The 19,230-nt window shown below is 29.2% G+C and overlaps 1 protein-coding gene across 1 annotated transcript; it reads right to left on the bottom strand.

Moving 5' to 3' along the window:
- Positions 1–2,326: 2,326 nt before the first annotated feature.
- On the bottom strand, positions 2,327–6,875 carry LOC135266546 (uncharacterized). The gene is made up of 3 exons (XM_064357500.1): positions 6,499–6,875; positions 5,251–6,046; positions 2,327–3,443 (listed from the first exon to the last, which is right to left on the bottom strand). The coding sequence occupies exons 1-2, from the start codon at positions 6,758–6,760 to the stop codon at positions 5,253–5,255; spliced, it is 1,056 nt and encodes a 351-aa protein (XP_064213570.1). The 5' UTR covers positions 6,761–6,875; the 3' UTR covers positions 2,327–3,443; positions 5,251–5,252.
- Between the last annotated feature and the right edge of the window lie 12,355 nt (positions 6,876–19,230).

The following is a 19,230-nucleotide window of genomic DNA, read 5'->3' as shown; positions in this document are numbered from 1 at the left end:
TAATCGGTTTTTAATAATAATAATATTAATAATAATAATAATAATAATAATAATAATAGTAATAATAATAATAAAAATAATAGTAATAATAATAATAATAATAATAATAATACTAATAATAATAATAATAATAACAATAATAATAATAATAATAATAATAATAGTAATAGTAACAAAAGTAATAATAATAATAATACTTTTAATAAGGAAAAATGGAGCTTATTTTGTTTGTTACATGAGCGTTTTCTCATTTCTATGCAAAAGATCATGTGTGATCTGTGTTTTTAGGCAATCTAAGCCATTTAATAGTTTTTAATATTTAACAAAAATTTGCATTAAAATAAAATGTTTGAAAAACTGAAATTAAACTAAATTAAGTGTGTCTAACACTTTAGTAGAGAAAAAAGGAGGAGACATAAAAGTCACTAAAGTCTTAGAGTTGTCTTTAGTCGTCATATTAATAACAATAACATTTATAATAACAATACTAGTAGTACTAAATTTGCTTATATGCAAGCGCTTAATTAAGGTAACAGTTTATTTGTTTTTTGCTTATATCTCGAAAATAGTTACTCCTATCAATTTTTACTTTTTCACCAAAATTAAGGTGATAAAATTTCCTACAAAATAGTTATTTGCATTTTTCATGTAGAACTAACCATAAGCGAGATATAAGTTTGAAAATAATTAATAATTAAAAAAAAGTGTTTTAACAGAAAATGTCTTGTGATTTATAAAATACACTTAATTTATTGGGTCCAATACTGTATTAGAAGAAAAAGGAGGTGACATAAAAGTCACTGAAGTCTTCAGAGTCGTTTTTAAATGCTGCATTTTTGTCTTCGTCTCAAACATTGAAAACTGAATTACATTTTTGTTCAGTAACAGTTACAGTTTTCTTATTGGTTTTTTGCTTATATCTCGAAAACAGTTACTCCTATCAAATTTTATCTTTTTTTCAAAATTAAAGCTGATAAAATTTCCAACAAAATAGTTATTTACAATTTTCTTGTAGGACCAAGCATAAACGAGTTATAGAGTTGGATATAAATAATATTTAACAAAAATTTGCTTTAAAATAAAATGCTTGAAAAACTTGAATTAAACTAAATTAATTGTGTCTAACACTTTAGTAGAGGAAAAAGGAGAAGACATAAAAGTCACTAAATGTTTCAGAGTCGTCTTTAGTCGTCATATTAATAACAATAACATTAATAATAATAATACTAATAGTACTAAATTTGCTTATATGCAAACGCCTAATTAAGGTAACAGTTTTTTGGTTTTTTGCTTATATCTCGAAAACAGTTACTCCTATCAATTTTTACTTTTTCACTAAAATTAAAGGTGATAAAATTTCCTACAAAATAGTTATTTGCATTTTTCATGTAGAACTAACCATAAGCGAGATATAAGTTTGAAAATAATTAATAATTAAAAAAAAGTGTTTTAACAGAAAATGTCTTGTGATTTAAAATACACTTAATTTATTGGGTTCAATACTTTATTAGAAGAAAAAGGAGGTGACATAAAAGTCACTGAAGTCTTCAGAGTCGTTTTTAAATGCTGCATTTTTGTCTTCGTCTCAAACATTGAAAACTGAATTACATTTTTGTTCAGTAACAGTTACAGTTTTCTATTTGGTTTTTTGCTTATGTCTCGAAAACAGTTACTCCTATCAAATTTTATCTTTCTTTCAAAATTAAAGCTGATAAAATTTCCAACAAAATAGTTATTTACGTTTTTCTTGTAGGACCAAGCATAAACGAGTTATAGAGTTGGATATAAATAATATTTAACAAAAATTTGCTTTAAAATAAAATGCTTGAAAAACCCGAATTAAAATAAATTAATTGTGTCTAACACTTTAGTAGAGGAAAAAGGAGAAGACATAAAAGTTAATAAATGTTTCAGAGTCGTCTTTAGTCGTCATATTTATAAAATTAAACGAACTTACCCAAGTGAAGTTCAATTTTAATTATATGAAGCGCCTCGTCCGAATAGATCACTATGTAGTATACCCATTTCCGTTAGATGGTAGCACACACTTCAAAGCAAATAAATTTGCGCGCCCTGTCACCTGATACTCCCTCTCGCGGCGCTTTGTCATTATTTCAAAGCTGTCGGTGATGTTGCAACACTGAATAGATCACGGGAAAAATTGGGTCTGTATAGATCGGGAGGGAGTGATCTATTCGGACGAGGCGCTTCATATAATTAAAATTGAACTTCACTTGGGTAAGTTCGTTTAATTTTATAATTATATTTCGCGCCTCGTCCTCTAGATCACTATGTAGATGTTTAAAGCTGTTGCAACAAGCACATCTCGTTTTCTCAATAATTTTCTATATTGTTACAAGAAATTACAAGATTGGTAAAGGTAGCATTACAACAAAAAGAACAATCCTTAAGTATAAAATGTAAAGGAATATTCATAGGGTTCACGTGAGAACTGCATTGGCGAAAATCTCTTTATGAATGAGAGGCTTATTATAAAATGTCGCAAAAACTCTCGAGGTTGCTGACCACCCGGCTGTTTTCCTAATTAAATCGAGGCTTATCCCTTTTCGCGCAGCAGCTGAAGTGGCTGCGTGTCTGGTGCTGTGCGCCGTGTATATTGAGGTATCCACTCCACTTTCTGCTAGCACCATTTTAATCCATCGACTCAGAGACTGCGTTGATGCTGGATGAAATGGCTTCCGGTGGGTCAAAAACAGTCGAGTCTCACCAGACGACCGGAGCAGCTCGGTTCTTTCGAGATAACATGAAAGAGTACTAACGACACAGAGCAGCGGTTTTTTCTTAAATTTCGGGAGTCTTAGCAGTGGTTGAAATTTGTGGGGACCAGATGTTTTAATGACATCAGGAATTCTAATTTCTACTCCCTCCGCAGAGAAAAGGATATTATTAATTCTGATAGCAGCCAATGTTTGTACTCGGTGGGCAGTGACAAGCGCCATAAGAGTAGCCAATTTCCGTGTTATGAGCTCCAAACTCAACTCTTGGTTGGCCCCCAAGCGTTCGAAATAATCTAAGACCACTGCGGGGTCCCACGTTACGTCATATTTGGGTTTCGAGGGTTTTATTCTGTAGACCCCTCTCAGAAAACGCTTTATACGATGATCCTTCCCCACTTCGGGTGATAACAGCAAGGCCAGTGCAGAGCGGCACGTGTTTAGCGTATTGTACGAAGCTCCTTGATGAAAACGACAGGATAGGAACGTTAAAATGTTTTGAACCGTGAAGTCCAAGCAGTTGTGACCATTCCTTTGGCAGAACTCCCACCATAACTTTAGCTCGCAGGTGTATTGTTTCAGAGAGCCTTTGGCGAGGGAAGACAGGGTTATCTTCGTAGCTTCGCGAGGGACGCCTTGTTTCCTTAAACCTTTTTCGACAAGAGTCCTGCCACCAGGGAAAGCTTCTGATGCAGAGGGTGAGGTACTCTGTGTGAAGTAAGGAGTAAGTTAGTATCGGGTTCAAAGAAAATTGGCTCTTTTCTGAGAAGTGATGTAAAAATTGGAAACCAAGGCTGTGTTGGCCAGTATGGCACCACTAGAATGCCTCGTGCTCGGTCAGAAACAATTTTTTGTAGACAATGAGCTACCAAGGAGAAGGGGGGAAAAGCATAAAATTTTAAGTCTGTCCAGGGGACCGTAAAGGCATCCACTACTTCTGCCTCTGGGTCTCGGAACCAGGAAAAGAATCTTCTACACTTAGTATTATTGCGAGACGCGAATAAATCGACTTCGGGAATTTGGAAAAATGTGCAAATCTTTCTGAAGGCGTATGGTGCCAATTCAAATTCTGTTTCCGGAGATAACCGCCGAGACTCCCAATCGGCTTCGGTGTTATGAGAGGATTTGATATAGGATGCAAATATCCACAATTTTCGTTCTTCACACCACTGCCAAATTTCTTTGGCCAACGCATGAAGATGTGGGTGTTTAACACCCCCCATTCTGTTAATATAGGCGACTGCTGTAGTATTGTCAATCCGCAGAAGAACGCAACACCCCGATAGGTTTTTAGCAAAACATTTGAGACCAAAGCTTGCTGCCAACAGCTCCAGAAAATTAATATGTTTTGATCTTTCTTTTTCATTCCATGACCATGTGTGGACTCCCCTCCACAAAAGATCCCCCAGCCTGAGAGCGAGGCGTCACTAAAAATTTCTAGTACAAATTTTGGGGGCAAAAGAGACTTGCGGGAAGAAATATGGACCTCCCACCAGTTAAGATCCTCCCTAACATATTGCGGAATGAACATAATTTGACTGTAATTGCCGTGAGTGTTCTTCAACGCTAAATATTTAGCTCGTTCTAATGACTTTGTATACAACTGACCATAGCTAATAGCCGGACATGCAGCTACTAACGTACCAATCATTTTTGCGAACTCCCTAACTGAGCATTGCGACTGTCTTTTAACCTTCTTTGCAAGCTTAGTGATACATTGTTGTTTGTCTAGCGGAAGTCTCACCGTCATATTGGAACTGTCGTAGATGAAACCGAGATAACGAACTGTCTGATTGGGAGTCAATTGACTCTTTTCATAGTTAATAAGAAAACCCAGTCCTTCCAACATTTTGCAGGTCATTGATATGTTGTGTAAGCTTTGCAAATATGAGTTATCCATTAGCAAGAAATCGTCGAGGTATAAGACCGACAGAAGATTGTGAGATCTTAAATACGCTACTAGGGGTTTCATTAATTTGGTGAAGACATACGGTGCTGTGCTGAGGCCGAACGGCATACAGGTATATTCATAAAGTCTACCTAGGAAGGTAAAGCGAAGATATTTTCTGTGGCACTTTTGGATGGGAATGAGATGATAAGCATCTTTAAGATCTATCACCGCCATAAAGCAGTTTCGAGAAAGCAATTTGCAAACCACCTTGTGGTCTTCTATTTTAAAGTGGGTGGTTTCTACAAAGTGATTGAGCTGTTTTAGGTTAAGAATTAACCTACTAGCACCGTTTTTCTTGGGCACAAGAAAAACATTTGATACAAACTGCTTTGGCTCGGCCGTGCACTGCCGAATTGCTCCACAATCTAGTAATTTGTTTAGCTGAACTTGAAGGATAGATTTCTCCTTGAAAGACCAGTCGCGTTCTTTTGGAGGTCTTTCTTGATACGGTTTTTGGTGAAAGGGTATGGCGTACCCCTGTGTCCATGATAAAATGGTAGGGTCCGAAGTTATTTGACGCCATTGATCGGTGAAAAACTTTAAGCGACCGCAGTACGACCCTACCTTTAATGTTTCCTCCTCGGAGGTTCGGTTCTCGACGTTCGAGGCCGATAATAAGGATTGCGTCGCGTTTGGTCTTCTCTCCCCGTCTTCGGTTGTCGTTTGCTCCGCGATTGATTGTGTCTGCCTCGGCTCTGGGAGTATTGGCGAGGCAGACTCTTCGAGTTTAAATTATATTGAGTCTTTCCGGTGTTGATCTTTGCTTTAGGTATCTTTAATTCCTCGGATGTCTTTTCGAGGGCGCGAGTCGTCTTCATACGCTCGCTAAGGTTATCACCGAAAAGCCACCCGTCGACCGGTGTTTCCGTCAGTGTTGATTTAAAGGTTTTATTAATGCCTGCTGAAGCCAGGATTCTACGGGATTGGGACTCAGCAAAGTGGACGGAGGCCAGGAGTTTCCCCGCGTCACCCAGTAACTCGATTAGCTGTGAGGTGGTCCCTCCTTCTTCTTGAAGACAGAAAGTAAGGGCAGTACCAACCGCCCCCATTGCGGCGCCCAATTGAGCTTGCACGTGGGCAAGTCTCTCGTCCCGTTCGGAATGCTGCTGCGTTATGGCCCTTTTCACTTCCGCATTCAATTTTGGGGCTTGGACCAACTTACAATTTGCGATTGGAGGATATTTTTGTAACAAATCTTTGATTTCTTCCGTGTCCAGGCCTTTCTGCAAGGTTTGCTCCCAAACTTGCGCCACTTCTTCGTGAATGGGTTTTCCCATCATTTCCGATGGGGGGCTTTGAGATCCCAGCATTTTCCGGATTTCTGGCGGCAATTTCTTGAGGGTTTTATCCTCCTCATTCCCTGGAAGAGGACAACAAGGTTTAAGGTTAGCTCTCGTTATCCCAAGGGCAAAAATAACGGGAAAAACCAAGGAAACACTCGTTGGGCACAAGTTACCAATCAAAACTCGTTGACTGGATTTGAAACAAGGACGGAAGAGTCCAAGACTGGGTAATATTCGCGCCCTCCTCAAAACTCGTTGAGTGAGGCTCCCGCCCGTCTGCGTCAATGCAAGTTACTCAAGTCTCGTTGAGACAATTGCATAGCATTGGAGACTCAAAACTCGTTGAGTTATTTGCATTGCATTGGGTACTCAAAACTCGTTGAGTCCAACTTACAGTCGCATTGAACACTCAAAAACTCGTTGAGTGTGATGTGATTCCATTCTGTAGGTTACTCAAAACTCGTTGAGTTACGTAATGAAAAGTCGTGCAACAGGCACTGTAACCTTCAAAATAATTTCTGAGACTCACCCTGCACTGATTTCTCCGAGTCCGGAGATGTGGAACGTTCCCCCTTGCTGCTTGAGGAGCGATTTGAGCTGGTATCGCTTCCACGTGGTTGGTTACGTGTACTATAATGGCGGCGATTTTCTTTCAACCTTTTCTTACCGGTAAGGCGTTTGACGTCTTTTAGGGCCTTCTTGAGTTGTTTGCGAATGACGACCAGGTCAGAGCCCTCCGACGAGTCCGATGAGCTCGAAGACGAACTGCGTTTCCGTTTTTTACTACCCATTTTCCGAAAACGATGTGCACCATCCGACACACAAATGAGTAATGACAAAGCGCCGCGAGAGGGAGTATCAGGTGACAGGGCGCGCAAATTTATTTGCTTTGAAGTGTGTGCTACCATCTAACGGAAATGGGTATACTACATAGTGATCTAGAGGACGAGGCGCGAAATATAATAATAACAATAACATTAATAATAATAATACTAATAGTACTAAATTTGCTTATATGCAAACGCTTAATTAAGGTAACAGTTTTTTGGTTTCTTGCTTATATCTCGAAAACAGTTACTCCTGTCAATTTTTATCTTTTTTTCAAAATTAAAGCTGATAAAATTTCCTACAAAATAGTTATTTGAATTTTTTTGTAGGACCAACCATAAGCGAGTTATAGAGTTGGATATAAATAATCTTTAACAAAATTTTGCTTTAAAACAAAATGTTTGAAAAACCGAAATTAAACTAAATTAAGACTAACACTTTAGTAGAGGAAAAAGGAGAGGACATAAAAGTCACCAAAGTCTTAAGAGTCGTTTTTAATCGTCACATTAATAACAATAACATTAATATTAATAATACTAATATTACTAAATTTGCTTATATGCAAGCGCTTAATTAAAGTAACAGTTTTTTGGTTTCTTGCTTATATCTCGAAAACAGTTACTCCTATCAATTTTTATCTTTTTACTAAAATTAAAGCTGATAAAATTTCCTACAAAATAGTTATTTGCATTTTTCATGTAGGACTAACCATAAGCGAGATATAAGTTTGAAAATAATTAATATTTAAAAAAAAGTGCTTTAACAGAAAATGCCTTGTGATTTAAAATACAATAAAAACATTTACTATACAAAAGTTATAATCGGTTTTTAATAATAATAATAATAATAATAATAATAGTAATAAAAGTAATAATAATAATAATAATAATAATAATAATAATAATAATAATAATAATAATAGTAATAATAATAATAAAAATAATAGTAATAATAATAATAATAATAAAAATAATAATAATAGTAGTAATAAAAGTAAGCTTAGTTTTCTAAGCAAAAATGAAGCTTATTTTGTGTTATATGAGCTTTTCTCATTTCTATGCAAAAGATCATGTGTGATCTGTGTTTTTAGGCAATCTAAGCCATTTGATAGTTTTTAGGCAAGAAATTGGCTAAAATTAATAACTCATTTTAAAACTGGTATAAAAACATTTACTATACAAAAGTTAATAATAATAATAATAATAATAATAATAATAATAATACTAATAATAATAATAATAATAACAATAATAATAATAATAATAATAATAATAGTAATAGTAACAAAAGTAATAATAATAATAATACTTTTAATAAGGAAAAATGGAGCTTATTTTGTGTGTTACATGAGCGTTTTCTCATTTCTATGCAAAAGATCATGTGTGATCTGTGTTTTTAGGCAATCTAAGCCATTTAATAGTTTTTAATATTTAACAAAAATTTGCATTAAAATAAAATGTTTGAAAAACTGAAATTAAACTAAATTAAGTGTGTCTAACACTTTAGTAGAGAAAAAAGGAGGAGACATAAAAGTCACTAAAGTCTTAGAGTTGTCTTTAGTCGTCATATTAATAACAATAAAATTTATAATAACAATACTTGTAGTACTAAATTTGCTTATATGCAAGCGCTTAATTAAGGTAACAGTGTTTTGGTTTCTTGCTTATATCTCGAAAACAGTTACTCCTAAGAATTTTTACTTTTTCACCAAAATTAAAGGTGATAAAATTTCCTACAAAATAGTTATTTGCATGTTTCATGTAGAACTAACCATAAGCGAGATATAAGTTTGAAAATAATTAATAATTAAAAAAAAGTGTTTTAACAGAAAATGTCTTGTGATTTAAAATACACTTAATTTATTGGGTCCAATACTTTATTAGAAGAAAAAGGAGGTAACATAAAAGTCACTGAAGTCTTCAGAGTCGTTTTCAAATGCTGCATTTTTGTCTTCGTCTCAAACATTGAAAACTGAATTACATTTTTGTTCAGTAACAGTTACAGTTTTCTTATTGGTTTTTTGCTTATATCTCGAAAACAGTTACTCCTATCAAATTTTATCTTTCTTTCAAAATTAAAGCTGATAAAATTTCCAACAAAATAGTTATTTACATTTTTCTTGTAGGACCAAGAATAAACGAGTTATAGAGTTGGATATAAATAATATTTAAGAAAAATTTGCTTTAAAATAAAATGCTTGAAAAACCGGAATTAAACTAAATTAATTGTGTCTAACACTTTAGTAGAGGAAAAAGGAGAAGACATAAAAGTCACTAAATGTTTCAGAGTCGTATTTAGTCGTCATATTAATAACAATAACATTAATAATAATAATACTAATAGTACTAAATTTGCTTATATGCAAACGCTTAATTAAGGTAACAGTTTTTTGGTTTCTTGCTTATATCTCGAAAACAGTTACTCCTATCAATTTTTATCTTTTTTTCAAAATTAAAGCTGATAAAATTTCCTACAAAATAATTATTTGCATTTTTTTGTAGGACCAACCATAAGCGAGTTATAGAGTTGGATATAAATAATCTTTAACAAAAATTTGCTTTAAAATAAAATGTTTGAAAAACCGAAATTAAACTAAACTAAGACTAACACTTTAGTAGAGGTAAAAGGAGAAGACATAAAAGTCACCAAAGTCTTGAGAGTCGTTTTTAGTCGTCATATTAATAACAATAACATTAATAATAATAATACTAATATTACTAAATTTGCTTATATGCAAGCGCTTAATTAAGGTAACAGTTTTTTGGTTTCTTGCTTATATCTCGAAAACAGTTACTCCTATCAATTTTTAAATTTTTACTAAAATTAAAGCAAGCTGATAAAATTTTGTACAAAATAGTAATTTACATTTTTCATGTAGGACTAACCATAAGCGAGATATAAGTTTGAAAATAATTAATATTTAAAAAAAAAGTGCTTTAACAGAAAATGTCTTGTGATTTAAAATACACTTAATTTAATGGGTCCAATACTTTATTAGAAGAAAAAGGAGGAGGCATAAAAGTCACTAAAGTCTTCAGAGTCGATTTTAAATGCTGTATTTTTGTCTTTGTCTCAAACATTGAAAACTGAATTACATTTTTGTTCAGTAACAGTTACAGTTTTCTTATTGGTTTTTTGCTTATATCTCGAAAACAGTTACTCCTATAAAAATAAAAATAAATAAAATGTTTGAAAAACCGAAATTAAACTAAATTAATTAAGTCTAACACTTTAGTAGAGGAAAAAAGAGAAGACATAAAAGTCACCAAAGTCTTGAGAGTCGTTTTTAGTCGTCATATTAATAACAATAACATTAATAATAATAATACTAATATTACTAAATTTGCTTATATGCAAGCGGTTAATTAAGGTAACAGTTTCTTGCTTATATCTCAAAAACAGTTACTCCTATCAATTGTTATCTTTTTACTAAAATTAAAGCTGATAAAATTTCCTACAAAATAATTATTTGCATTTTTTATGTAGGACTAACCATAAGCGAGATATAAGTTTGAAAATAATTAATATTTAAAAAAAAAGTGCTTTAACAGAAAATGTCTTGTGATTTAAAATACACTTAATTTATTGGGTCCAATATTTTATTAGAAGAAAAAGGAGGTGACATAAAAGTCACTGAAGTCTTCAGAGTCGTTTTTAAATGCTGCATTTTCGTCTTCGTCTCAAACATTGAAAACTGAATTACATTTTTGTTAAGTAACTGTAACAGTTTTCACTTTGGTTTTTTGCTTATATCTCAAAAACACCAAAATAGTTATTTACATTTTTCTTGTAGGACCAAGCATAAGCAAGTTATAGAGTTGGATATAAATAATATTAAACAAAGATTTGCTTTAAAATAAAATGTTTGACAAACCGAAATTAAACTAAATTAATTGTGTCTAACACTGTAGTAAAGGAAAAAGGAGGAGACATAAAAGTCATTAAAGTCTTCAGAATCGTCTTTAGTCGTCATATTAATAACAATAACATTAATAATAACAATACTATTAGTACTAAATTTGCTTATATGCAAGCGCTTAATTAAGGTAACAGTTTTTTTGTTGTTTGCTTATATCTCGAAAACAGTTACTCCTATCAGTTTTTACCTTTTCACCAAAATTAAAGCTGATAAAATTTTCTTCAAAATCGTTATTTGCATTTTTCATGTAGAACTAACCATAAGCAAGATATAAGTTTGAAAATAATTAATAATTAAAAAAAATGTGCTTTAACAGAAAATGTCTTGTGATTTAAAATACACTTAATTTATTGGGTCCAATACTTAATTAGAAGAAAAAGGAGGTGACAGTAAATGCTGCATTTTCGTCTTCGTCTCAAACATTAAATACTGAATTACACTTTGTTTAGTAACTGTTACAGTTTTCACTTTGGTTTTTTGCTTATATCTCGAAAACAGTTACTCCTATCAATTTTTATCTTTCCTTCAAAATTAAAGCTGATAAAATTTTTTACAAAATAGTTTTTTGCATTTTTTTGTAGGACCAACTATAAGCTAGTTATAGAGTTGGATATAAATAATCTTTAACAAAAATTTGATATAAAAATAAAAAAAGATAAAAATTGATAGGAGTAACTGTTTTCGAGATATAAGCAAGAAACCAAAAAACTGTTACCTTAATTAAGCGTTTGCATATAAGCTAATTTAGTACTAATAGTATTATTATTATTAATGTTATTGTTAATAATATGACGACTAAAGACGACTCTGAAACCTTTAGTGACTTTTATGTCTTCTTTTTTTTCCTCTACTAAAGTGTTAGACACAATTAATTTAGTTTAATTTCAGTATTTCAAACATTTTATTTTAAAGCAAATTCTTGTTAAATATTATTTATATCCATCTCTATAACTCGCTTATGCTTGGTCCTACAAGAAAAATGCAAATAACTATTTTGTAGGAAATTTTATCAGCTTTAATTTTAGTAAAAAGATAAAAATTGATAGGAGTAACTGTTTTCGAGATATAAGCAAGAAACCAAAAAACAGTTACCTTAATAAAGCGATTGCATATAAGCAAATTTAGTACTATTAGTATTATTATTATTAATGTTATTGTTATTAAAATGTCGACTAAAAACGACTCTGAAGACTTTGGTGACTTTTATGTCTTCTCCTTTTTCCTATAGTAAAGTGTTAGACTCAATTAATTTAGTTTAATTTCGGTTTTTCAAACATTTTATTTTAAAGCAAATTTTTGTTGAAGATTATTTATATCCAACTCTATAACTCGCTTATGGTTGGTCTTACAAAAGAAATGCAAACAACTATTTTGTAGAAAATTTTATCAGCTTTAATTTTAGTAAAAAGATAAAAATTTATAGGAGTAACTGTTTTCGAGATATAAGCAAGAAACCAAAACACTGTTATCTTAATTAAGCGTTTGCATATAAGCAAATTTAGTACTATTAGTATTATTATCATTAATGTTATTGTTATTAATATGACGACTAAAGACGACTCTGAAACCTTTAGTGACTTTTATGTCTTTTTCTTTTTCCTCTACTAAAGTGTTAGACACAATTAAATTAGTTTAATTTCAGTTTTTCAAACATTTTATTTTAAAGCAAATTTTTGTTAAATATTATTTATATCCAACTCTATAACTCGCTTATGGTTGGTCCTACAAGAAAAATGCAAATAACGATTTTGTAGGAAATTTTATCAGCTTTAATTCTGAAATAAAAATAAAAATTGATAGGAGTAACAGTTTTCGAGATATAAGCAAAAAACCAATAAGAAAACTGTAACTGTTACTGAACAAAAATGTAATTCAGTTTTCAATGTTTGAGACGAAGACGAAAATGCAGCATTTAAAATCGACTCTGAAGACTTCAGTGACTTTTATGTCACCTCCTTTTTCTTCTAATAAACTATTGGACCCAATAAATTAAGTGTATTTTAAATCCCAAGACATTTTCTGTTAAAACACTTTTTTTTTAAATATTAATTATTTTCAAACTTATATCTCGCTTATGGTTAGTCCTACATGAAAAATGCAAATACGTATTTTGTAGGAAATTTTATCAGCTTTAATTTTAGTGAAAAGATAAAAATTGATAGGAGTAACTGTTTTCGAGATATAAGCAAGAAACCAAAAAACTGTTACCTTAATTAAGGGCTTACATATAAGCAAATTTAGTACTAAAAACCACTCAGAAGACTTTGGTGACTTCTATGTCACCTCCTTTTTCTTCTAATAAAGTATTGAACCCATTAAATTAAGTGTATTTTAAATCACAAGACATTTTCTGTTAAAGCACTTTTTCTTTAAATATTAATTATTTTCAAACTTATATCTCGCTTATGGTTAGTTCTACATAAAAAATGCAAATAGCTATTTTGTAGGAAATTTTATCAGCATTAATTCTAGTAAAAAGATAAAAATTAATAGGAGTAACTGTTTTCGAGATATAAGCAAGAAACTGTTATCTTAATTAAGCGCTTGCATATAAGCAAATTTAGTAATATTAGTATTATTATTATTAATGTTATTGTTATTAATATGACGATTAAAAACGACTCTCAAGACTTTGGTGACTTTTATGTCTTCTCCTTTTTCCTATACTATAGTGTTAGACTCAATTTATTTAGTTTAATTTCGGTTTTTCAAACATTTTATTTTAAAGCAAATTTTTGTTAATGATTATTTATATCCAACACTATAACTCGCTTATGGTTGGTCTTACAAAAAAAATGCAAATAACTATTTTGTAGGAAATTTTATCAGCTTTAATTTTGAAAGAAAGATAAAAATTAATAAGAGTAATTGTTTTCGAGATATAAGCAAAAAACCAAAGTGAAAACTGTTACAGTTACTGAACAAAAATGTAATTCAGTTTTCATTGTTTGAGACGAAGACGAAAATGCAGCATTTAAAAACGACTCTTAAAACTTTAGTAACTTTTATGTCACCTCCCTTTTCTTCTAATAAAGTATTGGACCCAATAAATTAAGTGTATTATAAATCACACGACATTTTCTGTCAAACACTTTTTTTTTAAATATTAATTATTTTCAAACTTAAATCTCGCTTATGGTTAGTCCTACATAAAAAATGCAAATAACTATTTTGTAGGAAATTTTATCAGCTTTAATTTTTGTAAAATGATAAAAATTGATAGGAGTAACTGTTTTCGAGATATAAGCAAGAAACTGTTGCCTTAATTAAGCGCTTGCATATAAGCAAATTTAGTAATATTAGTATTATTATTATTATTAATGTTATTGTTATTAATATGACGACTAAAAACGACTCTCAAGATTTTGGTGACTTTTATGTCTTCTCCTTTTTCCTCTACTAATGTGTTAGTCTTAATTAATTTAGTTTAATTTCGGATTATCAAACATTTTATTTTAAAGCAAATTTTTGTTAAAGATTATCTATATCCAACTCTATCACTCGCTTATGGTTGGTCTTACAAAAAAAATGCAATTAACTATTTTGTAGGAAATTTTATCAGCTTTAATTTTGAAAAAAAGGTAAAAATTGATAGAAGTAACTGGTTTCGAGATATAAGCAAAAAACCAATAAGAAAACTGTAACTGTTACTGAACAAAAATGTAATTCAGTTTTCAATATTTGAGACTAAGACGAAAATGCAGCATTTAAAAACAACTCTGAAAACTTCAGTGACTTTTATGTCACCATTTTTTTCTTCTAATAAAGTATTGGACCCATTAAATTAAGTGTATTTTAAATCACAAGACATTTTCTGTTAAAGCAATTTTTTTTTAAATATTAATTATTTACAAACTTATATCTCGCTTATGGTTAGTCCTACATAAAAAATGCAAATAACTATTTTGTAGAAAATTTTATCAGCTTTAATTTTAGTGAAAAGATAAAAATTGATAGGAATAACTGTTTTCGAGATATAAGCAAGAAACCAAAAAACTGTTACCTTAATTAAGGGCTTACATATAAGCAAATTTAGTACTAAAAACAACTCTGAAAACTTTGGTGACTTTTATGTCACCTCCTTTTTCTTCTAATAAATTATTGGACCCATTAAATTAAGTGTATTTTAAATCACAAGACATTTTCTGTTAAAGCACTTTTTCTTTAAATATTAATTATTTTCAAACTTATATCTCGCTTATGGTTAGTTCTACATAAAAAATGCAAATAACTATTTTGTAGGAAATTTTATAAGCTTTAATTTTAGTAAAAAGATAAAAATTGATAGGAGTAACTGTTTTCGAGATATAAGCAAGAAACTGTTACCTTAATTAAGCGCTTGCATATAAGCAAATTTAGTACTATTAGTATTATTATTATTAATGTTATTGTTATTAATATGACGACTAAAGACGACTCTAAAACCTTTAGTGACTTTTATGTCTTTTTCTTTTTCCTCTACTAAAGTGTTAGACACAATTAGTTTAGTTTAATTTCAGTATTTCAAACATATTATTTTAAAGCAAATTTTTGTTAAATATTATTTATATCCATCTCTATAACTCGCTTATGCTTGGTCCTACAAAAAAAATGCAAATAACTATTTTGTAGGAAGTTTTATCAGCTTTAATTTTAGTAAAAAGATAAAAATTGATAGGAGTAACTGTTTTCGAGATATAAGCAAAAAACTGTTACCTTAATAAAGCGCTTTCATATAAGCAAATTTAGTACTATTAGTATTATTATTATTAATGTTATTGTTATTAAAATGACAACTAAAAAAGACTCTAAAGACTTTGGTGACTTTTATGTCTTCTCCTTTTTCCTATACTAAAGTGTTAGACTCAATTAATTTAGTTTAATTTCGGTTTTTCAAACATTTTATTTTAAAGCAAATTTTTGTTGAAGATTATTAATATCCAACTCTATAACTCGCTTATGGTTGGTCTTACAAAAAAAATGCAAATAACTATTTTGTAGGAAATTTTATCAGCTTTAATTTTAGTAAAAAGATAAAAATTGACAGGAGTAACTGTTTTCGAGATATAAGCAAGAAACCAAAACACTTTTACCTTAATTAAGCGTTTGCATATAAGCAAATTTAGTACTATTAGTATTATTATTATTAATGTTATTGTTATTAATATGACGACTAAAGACGACTCTGAAACCTTTAGTGACTTTTATGTCTTTTTCTTTTTCCTCTACTAAAGTGTTAGACACAATTAATTTAGTTTAATTTCAGTATTTCAAACATTTTATTTTAAAGCAAATTTTTGTTAAATATTATTTATATCCATCTCTATAACTCGCTTATGCTTGGTCCTACAAGAAAAATGCAAATAACTATTTTGTAGGAAATTTTATCAGCTTTAATTTTAGTAAAAAGATAAAAATTAATAGGAGTAACTGTTTTCGAGATATAAGCAAAAAACCAAAAAACTGTTACCTTAATAAAGCGCTTGCATATAAGCAAATTTAGTACTATTAGTATTATTATTATTAATGTTATTGTTATTAAAATGACGACTAAAAAAGACTCTAAAGACTTTGGTGACTTTTATGTCTTCTCCTTTTTTCTATACTAAAGTGTTAGACACAATTAATTTAGTTTAATTTCAGTTGCTTATATCTTGAAAACTGTTACTCCTATCAATTTTTATCTTTCTTTCAAAATTAAAGCTGATAAAATTTCCTACAAAATCGTTATTAGCATTTTTCTTGTAGGACCAACCATAAGCGAGTTATAGAGTTGGATATAAATAATATTTAACAAAAATTTGCTTTAAAATAAAATGTTTGAAAAACTGAAATTAAACTAGTTTAATTGTGTCTACCACTTTAGTAGAGGAAAAAGAAAAAGACATAAAAGTCACTAAAGGTTTCAGAGTCGTCTTTAGTCGTCATATTAATAACAATAACATTAATAATAATAATATTAATAGTACTAAATTTGCTTATATGCAAACGCTTAATTAAGGTAACAGTGTTTTGGTTTCTTGCTTATATCTCGAAAACAGTTACTCCTATCAATTTTTATCTTATACTAAAATTAAAGCTGATAAAATTTTCTACAAAATAGTTATTTGCATTTTTCTTGTAGGACCAAGCATAAGCGAGTTATAGAGATGGATATAAATAATATTTAACAAAAATTTGCTTTAAAATAAAATGTTTGAAATACTAAAATGCTTGAAAAACCCGAATTAAACTAAATTAATTGTGTCTAACACTTTAGTAGAGGAAAAAGGAGAAGACATAAAAGTTACTAAATGTTTCAGAGTCGTCTTTAGTCGTCATATTAATAACAATAACATTAATAATAATAATACTAATAGTACTAAATTTGCTTATATGCAAACGCTTAATTAAGGTAACAGTTTTTTGGTTTCTTGCTTATATCTCGAAAACAGTTACTCCTATCAATTTTTATCTTTTTTTCAAAATTAAAGCTGATAAAATTTCCTACAAAATAGTTATTTGCATTTTTTTGTAGGACCAACCATAAGCGAGTTATAGAGTTGGATATAAATAATCTTTAACAAAAATTTGCTTTAAAATAAAATGTTTGAAAAACCGAAATTAAACTAAATTAAGACTAACACTTTAGTAGAGGAAAAAGGAGAGGACATAAAAGTCACCAAAGTCTTAAGAGTCGTTTTTAATCGTCACATTAATAACAATAACATTAATATTAATAATACTAATATTACTAAATTTGCTTATATGCAAGCGCTTAATTAAAGTAACAGTTTTTTGGTTTCTTGCTTATATCTCAAAAACAGTTACTCCTATCAATTTTTATCTTTTTACTAAAATTAAAGCTGATAAAATTTCCTACAAAATAGTTATTTGCATTTTTCATGTAGGACTAACCATAAGCGAGATATAAGTTTGAAAATAATTAATATTTAAAAAAAAAGTGCTTTAACAGAAAATGCCTTGTGATTTAAAATACAATAAAAACATTTACTATACAAAAGTTATAATCGGTTTTTAATAATAATAATAATAATAATAATAATAGTAATAAAAGTAATAATAATAATAATAATAATAATAATAATAATAATAATAATAATAATAATAATAATAATAATACTTATAATAATGAATTTCTTTCTAAATTAAAGCTTAGTTTTTCTAAGGAAAAATGAAGCTTATTTTGTGTTATCTGAGCGTTTTCTCATTTCTATGCAAGAGATCATCTGTGATCTGTTTTTTTAGGCAAGAAATTGTCTAAAATTAATAACTCATTTTAAAACTGGTATAAAAACATTTACTATACAAAAGTTATAATCGGTTTTTAATAATAATAATATTAATAATAATAATAATAATAATAATAATAATAATAATAATAATAATAATAATAATAATAATAATAATAATAATAATAATAATAATAATAATAATAATAATAATAATAATAGTAATAATAATAATAAAAATAATAGTAATAATAATAATAATAATAATAATAATAATAGTAGTAATAAAAGTAAGCTTAGTTTTCTAAGCAAAAATGAAGCTTATTTTGTGTTATATGAGCTTTTCTCATTTCTATGCAAAAGATCATGTGTGATCTGTGTTTTTAGGCAATCTAAGCCATTTGATAGTTTTTAGGCAAGAAATTGGCTAAAATTAATAACTCATTTTAAAACTGGTATAAAAACATTTACTATACAAAAGTTAATAATAATAATAATAATAATAATAATAATAATAATAATAATACTAATAATAATAATAATAATAACAATAATAATAATAATAATAATAATAATAGTAATAGTAACAAAAGTAATAATAATAATAATACTTTTAATAAGGAAAAATGGAGCTTATTTTGTTTGTTACATGAGCGTTTTCTCATTTCTATGCAAAAGATCATGTGTGATCTGTGTTTTTAGGCAATCTAAGCCATTTAATAGTTTTTAATATTTAACAAAAATTTGCATTAAAATAAAATGTTTGAAAAACTGAAATTAAACTAAATTAAGTGTGTCTAACACTTTAGTAGAGAAAAAAGGAGGAGACATAAAAGTCACTAAAGTCTTAGAGTTGTCTTTAGTCGTCATATTAATAACAATAACATTTATAATAACAATACTAGTAGTACTAAATTTGCTTATATGCAAGCGCTTAATTAAGGTAACAGTTTATTTGTTTTTTGCTTATATCTCGAAAACAGTTACTCCTATCAATTTTTACTTTTTCACCAAAATTAAGGTGATAAAATTTCCTACAAAATAGTTATTTGCATTTTTCATGTAGAACTAACCATAAGCGAGATATAAGTTTGAAAATAATTAATAATTAAAAAAAAGTGTTTTAACAGAAAATGTCTTGTGATTTATAAAATACACTTAATTTATTGGGTCCAATACTGTATTAGAAGAAAAAGGAGGTGACATAAAAGTCACTGAAGTCTTCAGAGTCGTTTTTAAATGCTGCATTTTTGTCTTCGTCTCAAACATTGAAAACTGAATTACATTTTTGTTCAGTAACAGT

The sequence above is a fragment of the Tribolium castaneum genome, chromosome 6 (genome assembly GCF_031307605.1).
Source record: "Tribolium castaneum strain GA2 chromosome 6, icTriCast1.1, whole genome shotgun sequence".
NCBI lineage: Eukaryota > Metazoa > Arthropoda > Insecta > Coleoptera > Tenebrionidae > Tribolium > Tribolium castaneum.
The sequence above is the reverse complement of the archived record's forward strand: the minus strand, read 5'-3'. Positions and strand labels throughout refer to the sequence as shown.

Coding starts and splice junctions, on each gene's coding strand:
- LOC135266546 (XM_064357500.1), bottom strand. CDS start 6,760: ATGGGTAGTAAAAAACGGAAACGCAGTTCGTCTTCGAGCTCATCGGAC. Junction 6,047..6,498: donor CTCGGAGAAATCAGTGCAGG/GTGAGTCTCAGA, acceptor GTCCTCTTCCAG/GGAATGAGGAGGATAAAACC.